This window comes from Cetorhinus maximus, chromosome 10, assembly GCF_964194155.1.
Source record: "Cetorhinus maximus chromosome 10, sCetMax3.hap1.1, whole genome shotgun sequence".
Taxonomy (NCBI): Eukaryota; Metazoa; Chordata; class Chondrichthyes; order Lamniformes; family Cetorhinidae; genus Cetorhinus; species Cetorhinus maximus.
The window spans coordinates 82,359,766-82,386,553 of record NC_135888.1 but is presented as its reverse complement, the minus strand read 5'-3'; the positions used below and the strand labels follow the sequence as shown (position 1 = coordinate 82,386,553).

General features: G+C 42.2%; 1 protein-coding gene across 2 annotated transcripts in view; it reads right to left on the bottom strand.

The window, feature by feature from the left end:
* Nucleotides 1–26,788, bottom strand: part of sh3pxd2b (SH3 and PX domains 2B) — a 286,400-nt gene that overhangs the window by 153,878 nt on the left and 105,734 nt on the right. For both annotated transcript variants that reach the window (XM_078550692.1, XM_078550693.1), the window contains exon 4: nt 10,749–10,825. In XM_078550692.1, the coding sequence (XP_078406818.1) occupies nt 10,749–10,825 (77 nt within the window). The remainder of the gene's footprint in view (nt 1–10,748; nt 10,826–26,788) is intronic.

Here is a 26,788-nt window from a genome sequence, read left to right as displayed (position 1 = left end):
AACTGGAAAAATGGGCCAGAAAATGGCAGATGGAATTTAATGCAGAAAAGTGTGAGGTGTTACATTTTGGAAGGTCAAACCAAGGTAGGACATACACAGTAAATGGTAGGGCACTGAGGAGTGCGGAGGAACAAAGGGATCTGGGAGTTCAGATACCTAATTCCCTGAAAGTGGTGTCACAGGTAGACAAGGTTGTAAAGAAAGCTTTTGGCATACTGGCCTTCATAAATCAAAGTATTGAGTATAGGAGTTGGGATGTTATGGTGGGGTTGTATAAGACATTGGTGAGGCCAACTTTGGAGTATTGTGTGCAGTTCTGGTCGCCTAACTACAGGAAGGATATCAGTAAGATTGAGAGAGTGCAGAGAAGATTTACTAGGATGTTGCCGGGTCTTAAGGAGTTGAGTTACAGGGAAAGGTTAAACAGGTTAGGACTTTATGCCTTGGAGCGTAGAAGAATGAGGGGAGATTTGATAGAAGTTTACAAAATTGTGAGGGGTATAGACAGAGTAAATGCGAGTAGGCTCTTTCCACTTAGATTAGGAGAAATAAACACGAGAGGACATGGCTTTAGGGTGAAAGGGGAAAGGTTTAGGGGGAACATTAGGGGGAACTTCTTCACTCAGATAGTGGTGAGAGTGTGGAACGAGCTACCATCTGACGTGGTAAATGCGGGCTCACTCTTAAGTTTTAAGAATAAATTAGATAGATACATGGATGGGAGCGGTCTGGAGGGTTATGGACTAGGTGCAGGTCAATGGGACTAGCAGAATAATATTTCGGCACAGACTAGAAGGGCCGAATGGCCTGTTTTCTGTGCTGTAGTGTTCTATGGTTCTAAGTGGTATGACTGCCTCCTGGAACAAAGTGTCCAGGTAACCTATTCCCTCCCGTATGCATCACACTTTCTGAAGGTCAGACTCCAACTCATCAACAAAGTTCCTTGGACCGCAGACAATTACTGAAGATGTGGTTGCCATGGATCATAATGGTGTCCACCAGTTCCCTACATGGTACAGCTGCAACACATCACCAGCCCTGCCATCTTTATTGTGTTTTATTTAACTAATTAGGTTTCAGGTTTAGAAATAGAATTCAACTTTTACCTAGTGTTATATTAAGTAGTTTAACTAGTTAAGCTACAAATGTAATGCAATACTTATAGCTTCCCAGTACAGGATTAAACTATTGCCCCTGTTTAGAAGAGTAAAATCTTAAAACGCGTCAACCAATCCACTACCTGCTCACCTGATTAACGCCTTTGTACATTCAATAGCCATTTGAGGCTGGACCAAGATACAAGGAGCAGCAACTCCTACCCCCTCTGCACTGAATTTCCACCTGCATCAAATTCCCAAGTTAGCACATATTCCTCATCATAATCAGTCCTCATCATCTCCACTCTGTGCTCCCATGCCACATGTTTAACATTGCCTCTACAGACCTATCTTCTAACAGTACCAATTCTGATATAAACGATCACAGATGAAGAAAGAGATGAAGTGATAAATGCTCCAGTCATTCAGCTATGCTATAATTAATGTTGTTTGTTTTTACTTCAGCTGAAAGCATTTTGTAATTTACCATTTTGTTAAACCTGAACCCATTGTGTTTATACAGCACCTCTTTGCAAACAATGCAAAGTAAATGCAGTCCAACACCTGCCACTTGATCATCACCTCTCGGGTCAGACAGTTGTGGATTCAATTACCATTCCAGGATTTGTGCACTTAATCTAAGTTTACATGTCCTGACAGCACCAAGAGACTCTACAGTGTCAGATGAGATGTTAAAACTCAGGTTCTACCTGCCTTTTCTTGAAAATGTAAAAGATCCCACAGCACTATTTGGTGAATAGTAGGGAGTCCTCCTCCTAACATCCCATTAAAGTAGATCAGTCATTTCAATGGGGTGTCAACCTTTACTTAGTGGTAGCGTTTTAGTTTCTAAATAAGAAAGTTGTAGATTCAAGTCCCATTTCAGAGGCTTGAGCAAATAATCTAGGCTGAAATTTTAGTACAGTTCTAATGGAGTGATGCACTGACACAGGTATAAATTATTCAGATGAGACCTTGTCTGCCTTCTCAAGTGGACGTAAAATATATCACAACACATTTGGAAGAACAGGAGTGGAGTTCTTCCAGGTTGGGAGAACAATTGTCCTGGTGCAAAAATACAACAGGAAAGGTGGCTCAACCATGGATTACAAGGGATAGTATTAGATCCAAAGAGGAGACATATAAAATTGCCAGAAAAAACAGCAAGCCTGAGGATTAGGAGCAGTTCAGGATTCAGCAAAAGTGGACAAAAAGATTTATCAAGGAGGAGAGTATGAGAGTAAACTTGCAGGGAACATAAAAACTGACTGTAAAAGCTTTTATAAATATGTGAAGAGAAAAAGATTAGCAAAGACAAATGTAGGTCCCTTACAGTCAGAAATGGGGTAATTATAATGGGGAACAAAGAAACGGCAGAAGAATTGAACACATATTTTGGTTTTGGCTTCACAAAAGAGGACACAAATAATTTCCCAGAAATTAAGGAACCAAGGGTCCAGTGAGAGGGAGGAATTGAAGAAAATCATTATTAGTGAAAAAATGGTGCTAGAGAAATTACTGGGGTTAAAGGCTGAAAAATCCCCAGGGCCTGATAATCTACATCCCAGAGTACTAAAGGAAGTGGCCCTGGAAATATTGGATGCATTGGTGGTCATCTTCCAAAATTCTATGAACTCTGGAGCAGTTCCTATAGATTGGAAGGTGGCAAATGTAATCCCACTATTTGAAAAAGGAGGGAGAGAAAAAACAGAGAATTACAGACCAGTTAGCCTAACGTCAGTAGTGGGGAAAATGCTAGAGTATATTATAAAAGACGTGGTAACAGAACACTTGGAAAGCATTAACAGGATTAGACAAATTCAGCATGGGTTTATGAAAGGGAAATCATGCTTAACTAATCTACTAGAGTTTTTTGAGGATGTAACTAGTAGAATAGATAAGGGAGAACCAGTGGATGTAGTGTATTTGGATTTCAAGAAGACTTTTGATAAGGTCCCACATAAGAGGCTAGTAGGCAAAATTAAAGCACATGGGATTGGGGTGATATACTGTCATGGATTGAGAATTGGTTGACAGACCGGAAACAGAGAGTGGGAATAAGTGGGTCTTTTTCCGGATGGCAGGCGGTGACTAGTGATGTACTGCAGGGATTAGCTGGGCCCCAGCTATTCACTATATATATATATATATATATATATATATATGTGACTTGGATGAGGAAACCAAATGCAATATTTCCAAGTTTGCTGACGACACAAAACTGGGTGGGGTTGTGAGTTGTGAGGAGGATGCAAGGAGGCTTCAGGGTGATTTAGACAAGTTGTGTGTGTGGACAAACACATGGCAGATGCAGTATATGGTGGATAAATGTGAAGTTATTCTGAAAAACAGAAAGGCAGAGTATTATTTAATGGTGATATATTGGGAAATGTGGACGTACAAAGGGATCTGGGTGTCCTTGTACACCAGTCAATGAAAGTAAACAGGCAGGTGCAGCAAGCAGTTAGGAAGGCAAATGGTATGTTGGCTTTCACTGCAAGAGGATTTGAGTTCAGAAGTAGGGATGTCTTACTAGAGTTTTACAAGGCCTTGGTGAGACCACACCTGGTGTATTGCGTGCAGTTTTGGTCTCCCTACTTAAGAAAGGATATTCTTGCCATAGAGGGAGTGCAGCAAAGGTTCACTAGGCTGATACCGGGGATGGCAAGACTGTTGTATGAGGAGAGATTGGTTCGACTGGGCCTGTATTCACTAGAGTTTAGAAGAATGAGAGGGGATCTGATTGAAATGTATAAAATTCTAAAAGGGCTAGACAGACTAGATGTAGGGAGGATGTTTCCCCTGGTTGAGGAGTCTAGAACCAGGGGCCACAGTCTCAAGATACTGGGCAGGCCATTTAGGACTGAGATGATTTTCTTCACTCAGAGGCTGGTCAACCTGTGGAATTCTCTACCACAAAAGGTTGTGGAGGCCAGAACACTGAGTATATTCAAAAAAGAAACTGATAATTTTTTTGGATATTAGGAACATCAAGGGATATGGAGAGAAAGCAGGAATATGGCGTTGAGATATAGGATCAGCCATGATCGTATTGAATGGCAGAGCAGGGTCAAAGGGCCTATTTCTGCTCCTAGTTTCTATGTTTCAACCAAGATCTAAAAACATAATCTGGTCATTTAATTCATCGTTGTTTTTGAGAGCTTGTGTGCAAATTGAGGCTTGAGAGGTTGAATAGTCTACTCCTATTCTTATGAACTTTCCTGCTCTGGGTGCACCATTTTAACACATCCAGTGCTCTTATCAGCTGACTCACTGGGGTTCTTTATGTCAAACTTCATAAAATCCATGTATTTTGCCACAATAGAAATAATTGAATATATTTTGTCTCCTTTTTCGCTTTGTCATATCTCCATTACAGTGTTCATCAAAGAAGAGAAAAGGAAAATATTGGAATAAAATCTGCACCCTGTTAAACCCTTCTTTGTAAGGTCCATTTCTGGCAATCACAATGCATTCGACTAAAATTATCAGGTAGTCTGTAAATTATATTCGAATATAAAAGTAGCTTTAAAAATGCTGAATTGTAAACACACCAAGGTGTTAGCCTTGGCTCAGTGTAGAACTCTGAGTTAGATGATTGTGGGTTCAAGCCCTAATCCAGCTTTTAAAACATTATCTCATCTGAAATTTCAAAGCAATGCTTTGGGTGTTGCACTGTCATTCAGATGAAACATGGTTTTAAAAGATCCCATGGTACTGTTTAAAGAAGAGCAGTGGATTTCTCCTGGTGACTGGCCAACTTTCATCTCTAATCACCGTCAAGAACTGTTGATCTAGTTATTTATTTAATTGCCTTTTGAGGGAATCTGTCTGTGCACAAATTGCCTTCTGTGTTCCAACATTAAAACAGTGGCTACATGTCAAAAGTACTTCATCAGTTGTGACAGATGTTCTGAGGTTGTGAAAGATACTATCTAAATTAAAAAAAAAATCTTTCTTAAAAGATGTTTGCAATTTCATTGCATCCAGAGGCATAGACGAAATCTGCCCCACACCCACCACTGTTCTGAAGTTTCACCAATCTGAAAAACAGGTCTTTGGTGACAAAAACACATGGCTCCCACCAATCCATCTTCCTCCTCTGCTGCCACTTAACTTTCCCAACCAGATGTATGTTTCAACAAAGTGTCTGTTTATATTCTTTGAAATTTACTATGAAAAGTATCCAAACCAGAGAATTTCAATAGCCATTTACTTAGTTCTCCACCAAGTTGTGGAAAAGTCCCTGTCCATTGAAAGAAACATTAGTAATAGATATTTTTTTATCTGTTTGTGACCCACAGTTCCTGTGGAAGCCCTGCATTATTTATTGCTACACAGCAGTCTCATGTAAACTGCCCCATGGTTATCATATAACAGACTGGAGCTATTAAAGGGATAATCTCATAAAAAGGGCAAGGAATCCCCTTCTACACACACCATGTACATTTATGTTTTAGCATTAGAACTAATGAGTGGTGAAGGCAAAACTTTCAGATCTCCTACTTGCTTGTAAACAGTGCATCATCAAGTCTGTTTGATCTCTAGAACCAAGGAACTTGCAGCAAGGAGTTCAAAGAGCAGCATGGAAAACACTGACCGCATTTATATCAGCAGGTTGGTATGTGTATAGGTTGCATGTTTCTCCCACAAAGAACCCACAACACTGTTACCTTACACTATCCATGAGCAATGTAGCTTTAAAAAAATTGCTGACAAGAGAAGGTTCCATTTTTAATTGATCCCACGTGTCACAATACTTAAAAGGAAAATTTCCAAAACTACAAACTCTAATTTCTCTTATTCCTCACAAACATCTACAATGGCAAGTTGCAATGTATAGAACAGTAATGAACTTTAATAAACCATAAGTTGCAAAATCAGAAATTGTTGAGGCAAGTCCCAACTGTTACTGTTAGATTGGATGCCAAGTATTATAGCTACAAGGTTTTGTTGACATGCATTCATAAGAGTGCTTATAAAATCCTAGTTACACTGGGATTTACTCTTTGTATAGAAATCAGCACATCTGGGAGGGCTTGCCAAACCAGCTTCAATATGATGTACCTTCAAACCAATAGTATTTAAACAGTACTGCATTACATGTAACATGGCCCACTGCCCCCCACCCCCCACCCCCAACCCTTGCATTATTTTGCGTGTCTCTGAAGCTTTCACAAATACTCTAATTTGAAACCGGTTGGGTAAAGAACCCCTACTCAACAGATCTAACATTCAATATTGCTATCGATATTGATCCATCATATTGCTTAACAACTGACAACCGATTGACAGTATTAACTGTGTGTAATTAATGTGCAACATGATTCTGTTCAACAGGATTATCTACAGCTTGCACCAGTTAACACCAGGCCAAGCGTTCCTGCAATTTAAATGAGAATACATGTTCACAAATATACTAGAGATTAAGAGGCAAACATTCTGCTGCTCAGGAATGGCACAGTGGAATTTTATCCTTATAAGTGCAAGGAACAACAGGGTAACAAGCAGTCACATAAACTGGATGTTTATCATTGGGCATTCGCAATTTAAAGGGATATTAACTTATTAAAATATATTTTCCAAACATTTCCATTTTTGATGTGCCAATGAAGAGGAGTCAAGGCTTTATAGTCCTTTATTCCTGAGATGTGCAAGTGATGCAATATGTGCTCCAATACAATTTGGCTGACCATTTTGTCTGTTAATAAATAAATAGAAGTTTGAAAAATACTTTTTCATTAAAGCCGCTCCTTTCAATACCTTGGCTGGATTTTCTTTTGCCTCTGTGTTGCTTTTCCAGCAGTCCTAGGGTGGACATTAGAGTGAAGTAATCCAGTTATTTTCGCATGTCTGATTTTCAGCGGGGAGTAATGCTGGCAACATGTGCCTGCCCAAACATGGTTGGACATATTCTAATTAAATGGTAACCAGGGAGTGACATAATATGTCAAACTTATTTTCATTGCTGCCTTAACCACGTCAGATGTAAGTCACACACGCATTCTACAGGCCTGTTCTCATAATAGGACTACTGCAGGGATTTTAGAAATTTGAAGTGTCCAATCAAGTCAATCTCAGCACAATCAGTGCACTTCTTTTTGTCAACAGCTTATATTTATATTGCATCTTTACTGTAATGAAATGGACCAAAGCACTTCAAAGGAGCATTATAAGACAAAGTACAACAATGAGCCACATAAGGAGATACAAGGTCAGATGACTTAGTCAAAGAGATAGGTTTTAAGGGGTGTTTTAAAGGAAGAAAGGGAGGTGTAGGTTGGGTGTAGGGAGATAGTTCCAGAGTTTGGGCACCAGGCAACCGAAAGCATAGCAACCAATGGTAGAATAACTGTAATTGGAGATGCACATCAGGCCTGAATTAGAGGAGCACACAGGTTGTGGGTTGTGGGGCTGGAAGAGATTACAGAGGTGGGGAGGGCAAGGTCATGGAAGGATTTGCTAGTATACTCAAGAGGCCCATCACTACTATTTGCTCAGTGGTAGTCAGTCCCTTTAAGCTGTTGCAGGAATCTTGCTGAGTCCATTAAATACACTATATAAATGCAACTTGTTGTAATTTACTTTTACAACAATAACTTGTATTTATATAATAACTTTAATATGGTAAAATATTTCAAGGTGCTTCACAGGAGTATTCAACGAATTTTGACACTGAGCCACATTACGAGTTATTAAGAATGGTGACCAAAAACTTGGTCAAAGAGGTAGATTTTAAAAAGCATTTTAAAGGAGGAGAGAGAGGTAGAGAGGCACAGAGGCTACGGTGGGTGCTGGGGGCGGGGGGGGTGTGGAGGGGAGACATTCCAGAGCTTAGAACCCAGGCGGTTGAAGGCATAGCCACCAATGGCGGAGCAATTAAAATCAGGGCCAGAATTGGAGGACCACAGGTATCTCAGAGGTGAAAAAAAGAGACATGCTGTCAAATCTTTTGTCTTGCACTCAGGGCAGATGCAAGAATGCCAAATTTCAAAACGAACAATTTATACTGCACGAGAATAGGAGTACTGATTGGTTGGCAAGTCGACTCTGATTGGTTGAGGCTTTGCCATGGCAAATGCACCAAGGAGCTAATGTCACCCACACTTTTGTTTATTCAAAAAAAGTGCAATGTCCAGACATATTCTTTTTGCTTGCAGAGGATAGGTCCCTGCATTTGAATATATGTAACTTGTAGCAAATGTAAGTGAGCTACATTGTGAGTCTGACTGATAATCTTAAATTGGTTGTTAGTGCAATTCTTAGCACACTCCAGGTTGTGTAGCAAGTGTCCAATCGCAGAATCTCATCTAACGCTAGACATTATGTTCTGAGTTTTGCAAGCATGGGTTGGTTGAGTACGGTCAGTACTCTATCTATTACAAACAGCTGAAGGGATGTGCTATTTGATAGCACAATCCATAAGTCGTTTGGACGTATGGCCTACTACATGTCATTGTGCTGGCACTGAAATTCATATACCGTATCACTCATGAGTGGTAGGCACAACATCTTTTTGGCTTGACGTTAGCATCCAGTTAATGGAAAGCATTCAAGATGCCACTTCATAGAAGCAGCATGAAATAGCTAGCTTCATCTGTTCCTCAAATTTTTAAGATACTTTACCCTTACAGAGTAATCTGAGGTAGGATGGGCACTTTTCAGGTCCAAAAGCGGTGGCCTTTGGCCCATTTGTGAGTATGTGCAATACACAGTGAGCAATAATCTGATTGGGGTAGCCATTATCCTGCAGGAGAGCTTCGATGTGCCCTATTTTGACATCAAGCTTGCACAGTGAACAAATGGTTTGACCTTATTTCCGACATTGCCGCTAAAGCCAATCTTGGAGCACATGGAGCTGTAGGAATCCCAACACATATATTGACCAGTGAAGATAGGCATATAATAATAATTGCAGAAGAGCTGAGGCAGGTTCAGGGACCAGTAATGTAATTAAGTCTTGGTGATGGAGCAAGTACATGGTTGGAAGCTCATCTCAAGTTTGTAAACAGTCTGGTTTAGACTGTTGTTAGAGAGAGGGATGGAGTCTATGGCTAGGGAATGGAGTTTGTGGCTGGGACTGAAGACAGTGCCTTCAGTATTCCCAACAATTAGTCGGAGGAAATTTCTGCTCATCCAGTAACAGTATGTCAGACAAGCGGACTGACAAGGTAGAGAAGGTGGAAGTGTTGGAAGGCTTGGTGATGAGATAGAACTGTCAACAGTATACATGTAGAACCTGATGTTGTGTTTTCAGATGATGTACTGTCAGGCAACATAATTGATGAGAAATAGAAGGGGGCCAAAGGTAGATCTTTGGGGGTGGGTGGTGGTGCTGGTTCAGAGGTAATGAAGAGAGGTCACTGCAGGTGATTGTCCATGACTGGGCAGATAAGATAGCAACCAGGCGAGGGCACTCCAACAAGCTGGACGACAGTGAGAGGCTCTGAATGAGGACATTGTGATCAATCATATTAAAGACTGCGACAGGTCAGGAAGGGTGAGGAGGAATAGTTTACCCTGGCCACAGTAGCATGTGATTTTTTTTATTATTCATTTACAGGATGTGGGCATCACTCGATAGGCCAGAATTTATTGCCAATCCCTAATTGCCCTTGAGAAGGTGGTGGTGAGCTGCCTTCTTGAACCGCTGCAGTCCCTGTGGTATACGTACATTCACAGCACTGTTAAGGGAGGGAGTTCCAGGATTTTGACCCAGCGACAGTGAAGGAACGGCGATAGATTTCTAAGTCAGGATGGTGAGTGACTTGGAGGGGAACTTCCAGGTGGTGATGTTCCCATCCATTTGCTGCCCTTGTCCTTCTAGATAGTAATAGTCATGGGTTTGGAAGGTGCTGTCGAAGGAGCCTTGGTGAGTGTCTGCAGTGCATCTTGTAGATGGTACACACTGCTGCCACTGTTCGTCAGTGGTGGAGGGAGTGAATTTTTGTAGGAGTGCCAAGCAAGCGGGCTGCTTTGTTCTGGATGGTGTCAGCTTCTTGAGTGTTGTTAGAGCTGCGACTTTTGTACATCCTGTAATGTGACTTTGCAAAGAGATATTTCAGTACTCCTTAATAGTAAATTAACCTTCTTGTTAGAGTGCACATATTATTTGTGACATATTAACATCAAGCTAAGACTACCCTGATCAGAGTAACAGTTCAATCCATTATGGCTGTTCTCACAAAAGAAATCCTTGGCTGCTGCCTCTTCATATAGGGTGACATATATTGGTGCTCAAAGTTGTACTGTTAGTTTCATTCTAGAAAGAAGCACTTTCACCCTGAGATAGAGGAGTAAATTCCATGAACTGAAGATAGGTCATGCAGTGTTAGACTATGTTTTTCTCTTTTTCATCTGGGAAAATTTAATATTCAGTAATAGGAATTACAAGTCCTTTGCTATTTGGGAATCTCGTAGAGTACTCAGTGGAAATATCTGACTACAGAAGTGCAATTGTTGGTATATTTTTGGCACAAATTTGGCACTTCCATGATTTTAGACAGTAATCTACTGTTACACTTTCCTGTCTGCCGCCTCCTATGCTTTAACTGTCAACGGACTACATAGGCAAACATTTGTTTCAGAGTTCCCAAAGATCACAAGCCAGGAATGAGCTCAAGATCATCAGTTCTCCCCTCCTGAACTTACCCTGCAATATTCATCAATTGGTTTCAACCGCTTGACTGCAACATCCCTGATGTGACTTCGCCTGAAGAGGATTTTACCTGCAAAGAAAACAGAAAGCATCTTCTCAGCAAATGACATATACAAATGATCCTTCTTCACATCCTGTAAATCAGGAGCAAACAGTGCCTACTCTTTCCATTACCTTTGTTACCCTCGGAAGAAGCCAAACATTCCAATCCTTCCTGGGGTACATTGGGAATACCTGGATGTTGATCTCACTCCCAAAAATATTTTCTACAAGTACTTTTATTGCTGTGAATGGAATATTTTGATTGTTTAATGGGCATCTGGTAAATATGCTCGAATAACCAAGATCTCAATACATCAACAAAAGCACCTGTAGGAAATGCTTTTCACTGAGCCACTTACCTTTCCATAAGGGAATCAATTAGGAATTTAGGAGTGGTAGATTAGGTGGCACACAGCTAAAACAAAACAAAACAAACACCAGTGGGCATCACTGCGGAAAAACAGTGACATCATACACAGAAAATATTCACTTTTATGCAATCAATCTGAATATTCTTCTGTATCTTTTATGCATTGTCATTGTGCAGAATCTAATAGATCACACCAAAAGATAATATTGCTGAAGACAACTTGGGCCGGTTTCTTTTGCACATGCGGTCAGGATGGTTCTCTAAAGGGATAACTCGATATGTCTTGCATCAACATCTGGCATGTAATTCATCCTAATAGGACTAGAGTTTAAAGAGCTACCTTCTCCCATTGCCTCCACCAAGACTGCCCAAGCCTTATGGTCTTTGATATCAAGGGCAGCTACTCACATCTCTTCATTGGCACTCAGCTCTTATATCCATCTTTAGATCAACATTGTGATGAGGTCTGGAGCTGAGTGATTCTGATGAAATCCAAGCTGGGCATTGGTAAGCAGTTTATTGGTTTGCAGATGCCACTTGATGGCACTATTGATGACTTCTTCCATCATTTTACTAATGATTGGGAGGAAACTGATAAGATGATAATAGGCCAGGTTAGATTTCTATATTTTCTGGATAAAATATACTTGAGCAGTTCTCTATATTGTTGGGTAGTTACCAGAGTTATAGTTGGACTGCAATTGCTTAGTTATTGGTGTGTTTAGCTCACGTGAACAGGTCTGCAGCATTACAACTGGGATATTGTCTGCTTCCACACCCTTCCCTATGTCCAATGCATTCAGATACTTCTTAATGTGAATTGAATTGGCTGGACAACTGGTATCAATGATATTAGGGGTCTTTGGGAACAAGCTGAGAAGGATTCACTCAGCATGTTTGGCTGAAGATGCTTGCAAACACTTCAGCCTTAGCTTCTGCACTTATGGTTGAGAATGCTCTGCTCTGTTGGGAATGGGACTGGTTATCTCTGTCTATAGTCATCATGTTCTGGTGTGTGCATGCATGTCATCCTAGCTTCACTAGGTTGGTACCTATTCAGTTACGCCCCAAGGATTCTCTCTGCTGGAAAATCAGCTGTTTCCTGATGTCTCCCACCTTTAACAGATACTGGCGAGGCTTGAACACCCAAATTACATGGCTGGATACAATGCACTGTATGTGCTATGTGGAAGTTGACCAATATTGTTTATTCCCCATTAATTGCCAACAACGCCTCTTTTAACTGTATTAAATGCTGTTTCAGTGGCATTGTTGCACATTAGCCCATTGAATCCTAATCCTGCTGCCACCAAGATCGATTTGAATGGTGAACAATTGGGAATCCTGCATTAAGCTTAATTTCGCTGCCTAATTCCTGCTGGTGTAATCCTTCAAACCAATAAATTACCAGGGTCACATGACACCGAGTGTCTATCTTCAGGCATCTGGTTTGAAAATTGTAAAATTTGCTATCTGCATTGTTAAATAAAAATGCTGACTGCAGTCAGTGTATCCTCATGTTACATCTGCATTTGTAAAATGTTCATTTTTAAAGGTATAATATATGGCAAGTTGTTGCACTGAAGGATAGCAAAAGAAGGGGTAACAAGATAAAATAACATCAGCGGTCTATTATTAGCATGAAATTGAGATTAGAAATCCTTTAAACTGGAGAAAATGTGAAAATTAAGAATTTCAATCTGTTGCTTTTGGGACAGGAGTGCCTAGCTGGCTGAAAATTAAACTGGGATGAAACGTTTACTTTCACATCTGGAATCAGAGTTTAAATTTAAATCAGTGATGCAATAAAAATGTTCTTGCTTGTTGGTTTGCAATCTGAATCCAGTTGTTTTGTGGGGAGGAGGATGAACATTAGAAATGGGAGGATTAGGCCTTTAGGCCTCTCGAGCCCGCTCCTCCATGCAATACGATTGTGGCTGATCTTCTACCTCAACTCCATATCCCTTGATTCCATACCCCCAAACCATCCACACTTTGACACTAAGTTGCCCATTTCATCAGAAAGGCTGTAAGGATGGCTAGCATGGGAAATGGAAAAGATGTTAACACTTATGCAATATGTGGTGATCTTCTGGGGTTAATATTTACAAGAGATTAGCCACTGCTCAGAGAATGGCATGTAAATCATTTAGTACTGGAAAAGCTGAGGGTTACATTCTTTCTTTCTTGCATCACCGAGGCCACATACAAACGTCTGGATCACTTGCGCTTTCCTGTATAATGATTTGGGAGCACAGACCAGCTAGCAAGCAAAACGATTCAGAACCTTTAAAAGCAATGGGGAACAGTTGTGTTAGCCACCTAACCAAAGCTGGGCACAACTGAAGAGTAAGGCGAAGAAAGGGACAAATGCCCACCCTCTGCCAAGCCAAACACATCATTGCCCACACCATCATTCATTCTTTCTCTCTCATTCAATACCCCAGAGAAATCTACAAAGGGAGATCTAGAGCATCAGACCTGCATGAGCATAGAGAACTGGCTCAGAGGATCTGACACAGATGGCAGAGATTACAACTGGATCCAGTGACATCCACACTGTCAATATCCGAGAAGGATTTAACACCCTGAAACGGTATCTGGAGCAATTAATGGATCATCTCCTCATGCTCCCCACCCCCCCACCTCCCTACCCCCCACAACAAATCGACCTCCAAATCAAAATCATACATCCAACATGGACATTTTGGCCACTGGCCTTCAGGCCATGAGAGACTATATGGAGAGAGAATAATAACTGACTTCAAACGTCTTCTGGATCAACATCTTCGAGCATCTGCATAATCTAACTGATATATTCAGATCTGTCCTCTGCTGATCAGTGGGCACTTAGATTCACAATCCAATAGAAGTGGTGTGACTAGAGTCCATCTTTATGATGTGATGCTTTCTCCTGATTTTGGTTCATTTGACCTTTCCAGCCAGTCCCCTTAGGTGTCTGTTGATGTAAGTAGCAGGATTTAAAAAAAAATAGCAGAAGCAACACAGACCACTAAAAAGATATCCTGAGAGATCCTGAGATAAGGACTACCTTGATATCATGAGCTTCTGGGGAACATTTTCTCAGCCAAAGCACTTCTGGCCCTCGGGGCGGGGGGGGGGGCGGTCTACATCAACAAATTAGTTTTTGCAAATGCGTTCAATAACAATTATATATTTATGTGCTCTGTAATTAAAAAAAACTCCCAATGCTTTTCACAGGGGCGTCATACTTGCATGAGCACAATGGACAAAAGGAAGGAACAAAAATGAAATATAATCTGGTGAAAGATGTGGGTTTTAAGGAGTCAGAGAGCTGGAGAGGCAGAGAGCTGTAGGGAGTGAATTCCTGAGCAGGGGCCAAGATGGCTGAATCGATTACCTCCAATAGTGAGGGTGACATGGTGATGGTGGTAATAAGATCCATAGGAAACCACGGTGATATAAATTCTAGTGTTCTGAAGTACATCTGCTCTTCATTTGTTGTGTTTGAGAGGATACTTGGAGGTCAGTTTTCAACTCAACAAACTTCCCTTTATATCCCCTGACTTATGCTTATTTCATCAACCTTCTTCAGATAGATCCTGGAGGGAGTGGTATAGTGCAAAGACTCAGGTGGACTATGCAGAATCTGGTAAAAAAGTACTTAATTGCTTTATCAATTCCAAAGATGGGTTACCCCTTAAAATGTAACCAGCCCATTCCCTTCACTGATGTTGACTGACTTGTTGAGTGATTCCAGCATTTTCTGTTTTAGTTTCGTGCTGACTTGCATCAATAAGAACACTCCAAACTGAACAAACCAATCCCAATTTTTCTTTGTACTCCACAACTGCGTCCAACAAGATCTAGTTTCATGATTCTCTAATATGCAAAATCAGCACTTGACACCTTATAATTGATCTCATGATCTCCAGGGTAAGGAAGGGAAAAACAATACCTACAATCTGTCCTGTTGGACTTTTAGGGACTCCTGCTGGAATGGACACAAGAAGATGTTGGACAAGAACAGGACTGGGCCCAGATCAGTTGTCCCCCACTACTCAATAGCTTACAAGCACTCACTAGGACTAGGTTCATTTCTAGATTGCCACTTGGTGAGGTACTTGAGGCAGACTAGTCTGGAATAGTACTCACGCAAGACTCGGCACTCTCAGGAGAGAAGGTGGTAGGAGAAAATTGGCAAAAACAAGGCCTGTAATACATACCATTATACAGTGATCACTCCAAAGACAGAACCACACATAACCTTAAAAATGTCTAATTTCAATGTTCATTTTTTTAAAAATGGTGCATGTTTACCATTTTAATAAAATAACTCAAGGATAAAAAGCGTATGGAAATCAGCCATCTATGTCAAAGCTAATATGACTCATTTGCATTGGCAGCACTTATGAATAAGCCAACTTCTGCCATTCGCTGATATATTTTCCACAAACTATGGTATCTGCGTCCCACTCTTCAAAACTCAAGTAACGCTGCTAGCCATTGAAAGAGATTAAAAATGGTGCATACTATTTAGTGCGTTTATCTACAAAAAAAGAACACTTTTGCTTACATTTTAAAGCAGTGGGACAAATTTATGGAATTGAACTGAGGAATTAACTCAGTGACGTTAGTGGTTATGTCAGCACAGTTATAATGCAAGAACTGGCAAGAACTCAGGATCCATTTGATGCACTTTGATCAAAATGGTGTTGCCACTGGCTACAGCAAGTTTGCCCTTTATATGTTGCTAAAATATTTCTGAACCCAAACAAAACTATAATGAGGTTATAGCAGCGATACTCATTCAAAAAAAATTTAAAATGTCCAAAAATGGTTCCAAATGCACTGATTGCTGATATCAATTTTAAACTTCAGTTGCGATTTATGAAAAACATGCATCAATGAGACACTCTGGGTTCTGTCTGGCATGCTGCTAAGTAAGTTTAGAATTCTGGGAATTAATATACTATTAGGCTCTTGTTTAGTGTGCTGCCCCTACTCTATTTCATGAAACCAACAAGAGCTGGCAGACAGAAACACATTTCTACTTAGCAGAGATTAAAAGTTAGTCAGCTACAGTTGTTGCCAATAAATAAACACTTTTGCCATCATGTCTAAGTCAGAGTTGATGAAGCTGATCTACTTAGAACAATCTCCTCTTTGTTTCAAGCATTATGAAGACACTTTGCAATGGGATTGAGAATTAATTTTTAAAAATTATTTATTTCACGATGTGGGCATCGCTGGCTAGGCCAGCATTTATTTCCCACCCCTACTCACCTTTGAGAAGGTGGTGGGTGAGTTCCTGCAGTGGCAATGCGAGAGGGAAGCCGTGGACCTCGACATCCCTCCAGGTGCTTCTTCCCCTCAAGGCTCATACCCTCTGGAGATCACATCCTCATCCTGTCCATGGCTCCGCTCCCCACAAAAATATTCCACGCAGTGCCATGTGTCCTGCTCACACTCTCTCCATCTGTTTTCATGCATGAGGAGCCTACATTAGGCCCCTCACTCACTTTGAGCAGTGTGCCATCGTGCTGACTGGAGAGGACATGGACCGTGCCTGTGGTGACAGTGAGGTCGGCGGCGAACACCCTCGTGAGGACCCTACAACACATCATCCCTCTCTCAACGCAATTGTGAGTGCTCTCTCTCCTGTTTCTCATTCTGCTGCCATGCACTAATTATCTCTACTTTGATTCACTGGGAGCTCTGACAAGGGACCAACACCCTCAGCCAGCCAGTCCCTCAGCTCCATCCAGGTCCTCACCTCCAGCCAAGAGGACATCTCCTCCAGTGAAGAGCTGGAAATAAGCAGTCTGGAAGGCCCGTCACAGCATTTACCCACACCCTCCACCAGCGCAGAGACACACACCTCAGTGGGACCTAGATCTAGAGCAGGCTCGGGTTCACAGTCTGGTGGTCATCACACAGACACGTGTCCCTAGCAGCAGGAGGAAGGAAGGTTCAGCCAAGCTCTCCGAGCCTCAGAGGACGGGTGGGGAAGAGGCATCTCGTGGGGTCCAAGTCAGATGATGAGCCTCTGGATTTGGCCTCCCAATTCATCCTGGAGAGTCAGCAGAAGGCAGGGGAACATCGCACAGAGCTGTTGGAAACCCTCTGGCATGTGAGTCAGAGGAGTGCATCCGCCTGCTCTCTGATGAAGTGCTGCCCACATGTGTGTATATGGAGGTCTCCATGGGGGGAGGATGGTGGATGCCATGGAGACCCTGGTCTAGCCGAACGCGGAGATGAGTGCAGACCGGCACTCCATCGCGGGAGCCATGGGTGAGTTCCTGCTGTGGCAACATGAGGGGGAAACAGGGCACCTCCACGCCCCTCCAGGTTCTCCTTCCCCTCTAGGAGTCAGGCCGGGGCCCCGGGCACCCGAAGGGAGGGAAAGCAACAGCTGGACACCCTTGGGTCATCCATACAGGAATCTCAGAGGTTGTCCTCTCCCTCCAAGTCCCTTTGCCTGTGACCTCCTCACCCTCATCCTCTGTCACCTCAGAGGGAGCAGCTGGCCAACCAGTGATTCTGGAGGGAGAAGTGTGTGTGTGGCAGGGCCTTTCTGAGCCTCGTGCAGGCACTCCCCTACACACACGCGGATCCTTCATGTATCACACTCATCTCAATGTCCTAAGCATTTTCAATGCTGTCTGCTGAGGTTCGCTTTCAGTTGACCATCTGAGCTGACCTGCATCTCCACCCACCCACTGATCATACTCCCATGTAGCACCTAATCTCACCCACCACGACTGTTGTTTCACTTTCAATTTGGACGGCATGGTCTTGATTCACCTTTTTGTCAGCTCCCCTGTCTTTTCCCCTCCCCCAGTCATCCATTTCCTTTCCCCCATCACAGTTGACCCCCCCGGATATCAGCTTCCACCTCCCCTCTGTGACCTCCCAGCCACAACCCTTTTCCTTCAGGGATGTCCAGGTGAACGTGCACGTTCCCTTCCTTCCCGTAAATCCCACCCCCATCCACATTAACCTCCCTGACCTCCTCCTTCCCACTACCAGGGTCCGTGTCTGCCTCTGAGTCCCCACCAATCACCATCTTCGTCCCTTCTACTGCTACCGTTGAATCCTCACCCTCCCACCCTATCGCCTCACTCTGCCCTCGGTCATTCTCAACATTCCCTCATGCCACATCTACCCTCAGTTCACTCCCCAGGAGGCAGTCATGGACTCATTACAGCCTCCCTTGCATGTTCACCTCAATCCCCCCTTCCTTCTCCCCCTTAGAACCCTTCCCCCCACCTGCCAACCCCTCCCCAGTCCTCCCCACCCTCCAGACTCCACCCACACTCAGTCCTTCCCCCTTCCTGACCCTTCAGACATCCTTACGACTTCTACCACCCTTAGTTCTTCCCTCCCTCCCGACTCTTTCCTCCAGCCTTACTTCTTCTTCCAGCCTTACTTCTTCCTCCGGAGTGACTCCTTCCCCCTTCCTGACTCCTTCAGACACCCTTACTTCTTCCTCTAACCTTTCTCCTTCCTCTAACCTTACTCCCTCCCCTCTCTGCACTCCTCCCTCCCCCTGGATTCCCTCCCCACTCTGCGCTTCCCCACCCTGGACTCCCTCCCCTCTCCACACTCCTTCCTCCCCCCCAGACTCCCTCTCCTCTCCACACTCCTTCCCCGCTCCAAACTCTTTCCCTTACACCTTCCTCCCCTGTTGCCATCTTCTCCCATTACCCCCTCCTCCCCAACCCCCCAATGACACCTTCATTCCCCTCCTCCCAACCTCACCACATCCTGACACCTTCATCCACCTCCCCCCCAACCTCACCCCATCCTGACACCTCTATCTTTCCCAGTTGATCCTAGACCTTCCTCTCCCGCTCCCCCCTCCACTCGGTACATCTTCCTCTCCCAAACACAGCTGGACCTTCCTCTCCACCCCCTCGACCATCATCCATTGTGAGCAACGGTGACTTTTCACCTTCCGTGGGCAGCTTTGTGGCAGAGCCATGTCCATGGGAATCCGCCCAGTATGCCTTGGATGTTCCTCCAGTGCGCTGCCACTGTCGGGCTCCAGCATCTTTTGCTCCTCGGATGTCCGCGATGTGAACAAAGCCCTGGCGTTAAGTCCCGACTTCTGTGCGTCACACCTGTCAAGACATGTACTGCACTGGCTCGCAATCACTCCAACTTAGGTGGATGATGCAGTGGGGGTGGGGGGGGTCGGGTAGAATGATTCCTGCGGGCTGGCCTTATAATGATATGCAGATGTTTACAAAGAGGTTCCCGACTTCCAATGGCAGGGAACGCAGCCCACCATCGACGGGCTGAGCTGACTATTGCAAATTGGTTACATGACATCATGAAACCGATTCCTGCTCCTCTCACCATATTGTCCGCTCACGCCGCTGAGCACGCCCGATGCCAGCGGGCACGGATGATTCTGGGTTCAAAACAAAGCAGCATCAAGGAGAGCTGGCATCCCTCCCCAAATGTTGCGGGCCAAGAACAGCAAGAGCACTACTGCTGCTTGTGGCTCTGCCAGTCAGCATCCGATGATTAAAATCTACCCCTTTACCTTTCACAGGTTTATTTCTTCAACCTCTCCAAAGTTGGAACCAAGTTCACATTAGATGTGATGAGACTTGATTTCAACTATTTAGTCTGTTTTACTCCACAGCGCAATTTACAGATTAATAGTTATAGTCCCTTCATTCAATATCGGTAAAATGAGTCTTTGCATGATGGTATAAAAATTAAAGACACACTACATGACCCCACTTCAGTAGGTCACTTCACTAACTGAAAGACAATAAACTCTGTGTATCCTGGCTTTTTATGCTTGTCTTTTAATTGTCTTTTAAGAGGGCCTTTTTGCCTTGTGTTGCATTGTTTGTTTTTAAACATACTTCCTGTTTTATTCCTCACTGTTCACAGTTAGAAAGGAATCAGAAACCTTCTTTCAGCTTCCAAGGAATACTTGACCTGAGAATGTTCGATACAAAGGAAAGTATTCAATAGTCTAACATTACCACCCTCGGCCTGATGAATGCACAATTATAAAAATAAATCAAGGTACTTCCTTTAGGTGTCTTACAATCATTGAAAACAAAACTGTTTTTAGAAGAAGTATTGAAAAGCAAGCAGCAAAAACTGCATTCCACTAAAGCACATTGCTCCTTCTCCGACAATGATCTTGGATCCAATACGCATTACTCACTGCTCCTTATCCAACAGATGGAACAAATAAAACTGCTTCTCCACAAGAGTCCTGATGTCTCTAAAGACAGCCTTACAGTGAATTTATCATGTAGTTATGACATTATACAAACCCAATCATAATAATTACCAAAATAAATGTGCACTTAAGAAAAATATCACCCTCAGACTCCAGGCCCTGGCAAGTTATGTCAAGTGTAAAAAAAAATTCAAATGAATAGCCATTCCTAGCTGCGGATTTTTAGATGTATGAATGGATGAGATATGCTTTATTTGTAAAATCTGAAACACATCCTACATCCTTTCATGTGGCCAAACCTTCCAAATGATTAGGAACCAAAAGAGCCTCATACCAGAGGCAGCGACTGATTCTGAGAGACACTTTATAGAAACCAGGCATCCTGTTGCTATGATAAAACTCTAAACAATCTGAGCTTGAGATGCAAACGTGCTGTGTCATAATAAGGCCAAGACCACACAAGGTAACTTCCCATCCAAAAGAAAATCCTGACGGATTTCCTTTTCCTGTGTCACAAAACACATTTTTGATCTCCTCAGCTTCCCTTGGTGCTTCTCAGGATTACAGTGAACAGCAACCTTCTCCTAAAAACAAACAGGTCATCCATTGGTTGGCCCCACATGTAAATGCTCCTACTCAAAATAATTGAAAAAATGTTTACCTGCCATAATTAGATGCAAATTGCATATCTTTTGCTACTTTTAAAATATGCATATGGCTTTTACCATTATCTGCTAAATATGCAAGAATGAAGCTGGAGATCCTTTAACTTCATAATATAGTCCAATACAATGTCATATTCTGGCTTTCATTCTTCAGGTGGAACTAATACTGCAGCCCCGAAAGGGTTTTAAATCATCACAGCGTGCTGGGGTCACCCATTTTTATCTGGGAGCTTAGAATAGATCAATCGTATAACCGGGCACTGTAATATTAATGTAAAACTGTCCTACTGGGTGTCATGCTGGGTATTTCCATTCAGATTCTGAATGCTCCAAAGACCAAAGCCATCAAAAATCGACTGAAACTTCTGCCACAATTCAGGGCTTTTTGAGCATTCTCCACAGAAAGTGAAATTTACTTGTCCTGTTTTGAGTACCCTTCCCCTGCTCCCCTCCAGAAGGGCTTGGAGGTCAGAAGTTGTGCACTTTTTACCACTTGCTTGGTGCTATGCCCTGCTTTCCTTCAGATACAATTGGCACTTAACTAGTTATAATTCTGTGCAAGTATAAAAAAAAGGTAAGACATGCAATTAAGTAATTTGAGAAAGAAATGGGCTGAACAGTACATTTAAAAAAAGTTGAATAGATGTATCCTTCTCACTCGGCAGCTAGTGCTCGTTTTGTATCTGCTTTACATCAATTCTTGCACCAATAGATACACAGATAAGCATACCCAGGAAACTTGCATTAGAGGTCAATTGTGGATGTAATACTTTCTTTAAAAAAAAGGTGCAACAACAGTCTAAATCATAGAGAAAATTCTGGCCATTTCTGGATAAATGACACAGAACTTCCTGGAAAGTCTCGGTATAACTATTGCATAAGTGGTAGTGTGCCGATTTTTCTTCTCTCATGAAGAAATTTGCATGTATCTGATATATGGTCATTGTGAATAATTCAGATTTTGATCATTTTAACAACAACTAGTGATGGATGCTGCCCAAATTTGACATTCTGGTGAAAGCATGCAAATTAACCTTTAGTAATGCACATAGGATCCACCGCCATACCTGTTGCATGTTGAAATGAGAGTCTAAACCAGAAATAAGTGACTTCCCAGTAGGCTCAATGGCAAATGGCAGGAATCTCAATGGGGCAACTGGGTTTAAGCCCAGATTTAACTGCGATTCACATTCCTTGTCATTATAAAGTTTTGATTGTTCTTACTGGGCCACTAAATGCTACAGCCTACAGCTGTGAAGCATCTGTGGTCTATTTCACACTTTCCAGTTTTCTAATTTTACAAAGGTCCACTAAACTGCAATGCAGACACATGGGAAGCGTTTATTTTCTGAGGGAAATGCACCATTTTTAATATAGCTTATAAAGTACTTTAGATTTAAAGTTGGAACACAAATGGGCAATGATGCTTTTGTGCTTGTTTTGCACCAGTTTTTATATTCCGGTATAGGTAAATGAGTTCCTCAGGAAATTTTGCTACAAGTCCCCTTGGTGCAGAAATCAACAGAAATTTCAGCATAATTTCTGCGTAGGTGTATTGCAGAAAATTTGGGGTTACACCTCTTTATATAAGTGTAGTGAGACACTTTCATCACAGCAACACCACCCCTTCCAAGCTGAGTAAAAAGTACAAAAACTGTTAAGACTATTCTTGTCACTTTTGCATATTTACTACTTTGGGCATGAGAAATGGGGCTACATCTTCCGGTCAGCAAGCAGGGGGGGGGCGGGGCCCGCTCGCTGACACGTAAAATGACACGGGGTGACATCGGGCGTGTGTCCGGACGTCACCCCGCGTCACTTAGATTTTCAGTTCGGCAGGCGCGCAGCCAACTCGGCTACATGCCCGCCGAACTGTCAACGGCCATTTAAGGCCTTTAAAAAAGTAATTAAGCCAATTAATGGACCTGTCCGTCCAACCTTAAGGTTGGCGGGTAGGCGAAGAGCCCAGGCGGCCTTCAGAAAAAACACGAAACCTCATCCACGGGTGGGATGAGGTTTGATGAGTGATTTAAAATATTTATAAAATTTTGAAATAAAAGAAATTGACATGTCCCAGCTCATATGAGTGTCACATGAGGGAACATGTCAGGAATTTTTTTGGCACCCTACCAAACAATTTTTCAACTTCCACCGATCTCCCTGAGGCAAAGTGCTGCCTCAGGGAGATGAGTATGCTCTTTCGTGCGCATGCGCGAAAGAGCGCACTCCCGGCTCAGGGAATCCCCTCCCCCCACACAGGGAAGCGTACAGCGCTTCCAAGCGGATGTCACACTGGGTGGGCCTTAATTGGTCCACCCACGTAAAATGGCGGTAACCCGCCCGCTCGTGCCCCCTCCCGCACACATCCCCACAACAGGGGGAGGGGGGGGGAATGCTGCTCATGCAGATTTTTCAATTCAATTAGCCATTCCCAAATAGCAAAACATCAATTAAATACTTCCGCTAATACCATCTCAATCTTTTCCCATCCATGTCCGACATCTTAACAGCTTTATTTCTAGTCCTGTATGTTCTGTTTGGCTAGGATTCTTTGCTTCTTTTTGACTGTGTCATTTTCTATAAGCCCCAAGCCCAGAACATGATCCACAAGCCAAAAGAAACTGACACTGGGACCTTTCTCAAAAGTTTATATCAGAGACAAAAAATTTCTCACAACAATAATGAGATCTTTGGGAATTTCTATTCAATCACCAAAGTGAATTCAAATTCAAATTTGATGCAAGTTATATTTTATCCCACCAAATCTCAATAAATGGAAATTTGGACCAATGTACTTGGGTGGAAGTGTGAAATTTAAGGAGGTAACAATCTCATGTGTTTTCAGGGTATTTAACCATCTCAACACACTGGGATGTTCATTTGTTATTTAAGCATTTTTACCACCTCCCTTCAGTGGATTAACATCTGGAGTTAAACAGACCAAAAATCAATTCCAATGTTTATGGTTCTACTGATGAAAGAAATATCACATTCCAGGGGAGGGAGAATGAGAACAAAGATAAGATGAAGCCACATGGTGCTAAAAATGGGAGAAATACAATGAGTGTTCAACCAGTTGTTTGACAGCATAGCACATATCCGCAGACTTCTCACATATGATCACTTATCCAGAAAAGAAATAAAATAAATATAAAAATATAGAGATGGAAATTCACCTCAGGCAGTGAAGCAAAACGGGCTTAATGGATCGCCCTCCAGTTTTCGGCAGTGCCTGATATTCAGTTTCATTGCAGAGTTTCTACCCTGTAATTGCTCAAGTGCCATTCATTTGGTTTTAACGACTTTATCATCCTGGGTGCCTCAGTTGGTAAAGCTAGGGAGTAACGACATTAGATGAACTGGAGCACAAATAAGTTTATATTTACTTCAGAGGCCATCATATCAAAGGGAGATTGCGTAATTGCATTTCTGTCTCCTCTACTGAGAAGAAAATTGAATCCCTGGCCTATATTGAGTGAGCTAATCTCAGCTGAGGTGACAGGAGGAGTATTGCAATTGGCTTCTGCATTGGGGCTAGGAAAGGTAAAGGTAACAATTAACAATGATGTTTGACCTTCCTGATCGTTGTTCAAAAATTCTTATTGGAAGTAAACTTTTGTGGGCATTGAGTGAGAGCACAGTTGGACAAAGCTGGGCTGGAACACCTTCTGTGGTCGAATACTCCTAACAGTTCCCCCATCACAGGTCACACATGAAATACAGCCACTTGGGTAAGTTACTGGATGGTGGCTGGCATCTGTGGAACTTTTGACCAGAAAACCTGGTTCTGCAACTTAATATTTAAATTTCTCTTCACAAGTAACAGAATTCCAAGTGATGACATTGTCTGGGAAGATTTCCACAGGTAGAAGTGTTGTCTGGAGGTTTGCCACTGGCTTTCTGCATGGATTTTTTGAATCAATACAGAATTTTGGAGTGCAGCTGTTACTGGAAATACTTTTGTGTTACTGAGATAAATCTGGACATTGTTCAGGAGAGGAACATTACTTAAAGAGGAGAAAATATTAGAAAAGAACAGTACTTGTGTAAAGTTTTACTTATCAGAGATTTACTGGGTGTTACTCTGGAAAGACCATTGGAATATCTTACAGATTTTCTGGCAGCATACTGCAGCAATTTAATTCACTTAATAGAGTTCTGCTGTTCATTCCCTCCATCCGTGCCCCCCCAAACCCCCAAGCAATTCCCCAATGTACAGCTGAATTAATACTTAGAGTGAATATTAATGCAAGTTTGTAACTGCTCTGACAATTGCAAAAATCAGAGGGGAATTAACATTCATGCAGGCATATTCCAGCTAGGATTTTGGAATAGTTTTAATTACAGCAAAATGAAATTCTTTAATCAACAGTTTAATTTCAGATATATATTACTTAACTGGCAATATATTTAAAAAATTTTTATTCTTTAAACCACTTTCATGGTTCTCATGAAAAGATTTAATTCAAACAGGACTGGGACTAACATAAGCCTTTTTGCCAATTCTGTGGCTGCGATATCACTAGGCAAGATAATAAGTTTCCTCCAATGTAAGACCAATGCATCAATCAGGACCAAAGGACATCAGCACATAGAAGTTTGTGTTTACTTCAGAGGCCATCATATCACAGAGATATTACTTAATTGCATTTGTTTCCTTTTCTGAAAAGAAAGCATTACATTTTTTGCTAGTCCAATATCATAGAAATGGAAAACAAAAACAGAAACAGAAATACCTGGAAAAACTCAGCAGGTCTGGCAGCATCGGCGGAGAAGAGCACAGCTGACATTTCGAGTCCTCATGACCCTTCAACAGAAATGTTCTGTTTCGAGTTCTCATGACCCTTCAACAGAAATGTTCTGTTGAAGGGTCATGAGGACTCGAAACATCAACTGTGCTCTTCTCCGCCGATGCTGCCAGACCTGCTGAGTTTTTCCAGGTATTTCTGTTTCTGTTTTGGATTTCCAGCATCCGCAGTTTTTTGCTTTTATCTCATAGAAATGGACTCTTGGCCACAAGACCCGAGATCTTGTGTGCCCACACTCCAGCTCTTTCTAAAGCTGGTCTGGACTCTTAGGGACTCCATCCCAATGAATCCAATCCATGAACCTATCTCATCATAAAACGAGAAGCAACAATGATGACATACATGGACACCAAGAATAAGGAGGGAATTTCAGTAACAGAGGAGAAAAGAGAAAAGTCAGTACTACAGACGTTTCCTGGGTAGCTTTCCGCATATTTATTTTATAGAGAACTTAGAGGATAATCACAGTTGGTGATGGTAAGTTGCCAAACTAATTTCACTTCTTAAAGATGCACAAACAATAAAAATGTAACAAACGTTATTGTTTTAATTGCTGAGCTAATGAGTTCACAGGCACATGATCAAGAACATCACATAAACCTCCCCCTTATTCAATGAGACATGGGGTGGGAATGACTGGACAGTAACACCCAAGCAAGGCCCCAGCAGCAATCCCATCTAAAAACAGTGCTACATGAATACATTGTATGAACACTATCTCTGTGAATGTTTTATGTATGGGTTTACCTTGAAGTTCATTATTCAACCATTTAACAAATATTATTCCTGAAAAAAAACGTTTTGTCAAAGCTTTTCATCTTGCACTCATCAGGACAGTCACAAGAATACCAATGTCAGGAGAAGCAACAACTTTATACTGTATACGATGGACAATGGTTGGTAGAGATGTTGCCATGGAGAATGCACCAGTTAATGGTGACTGACAGTTAAC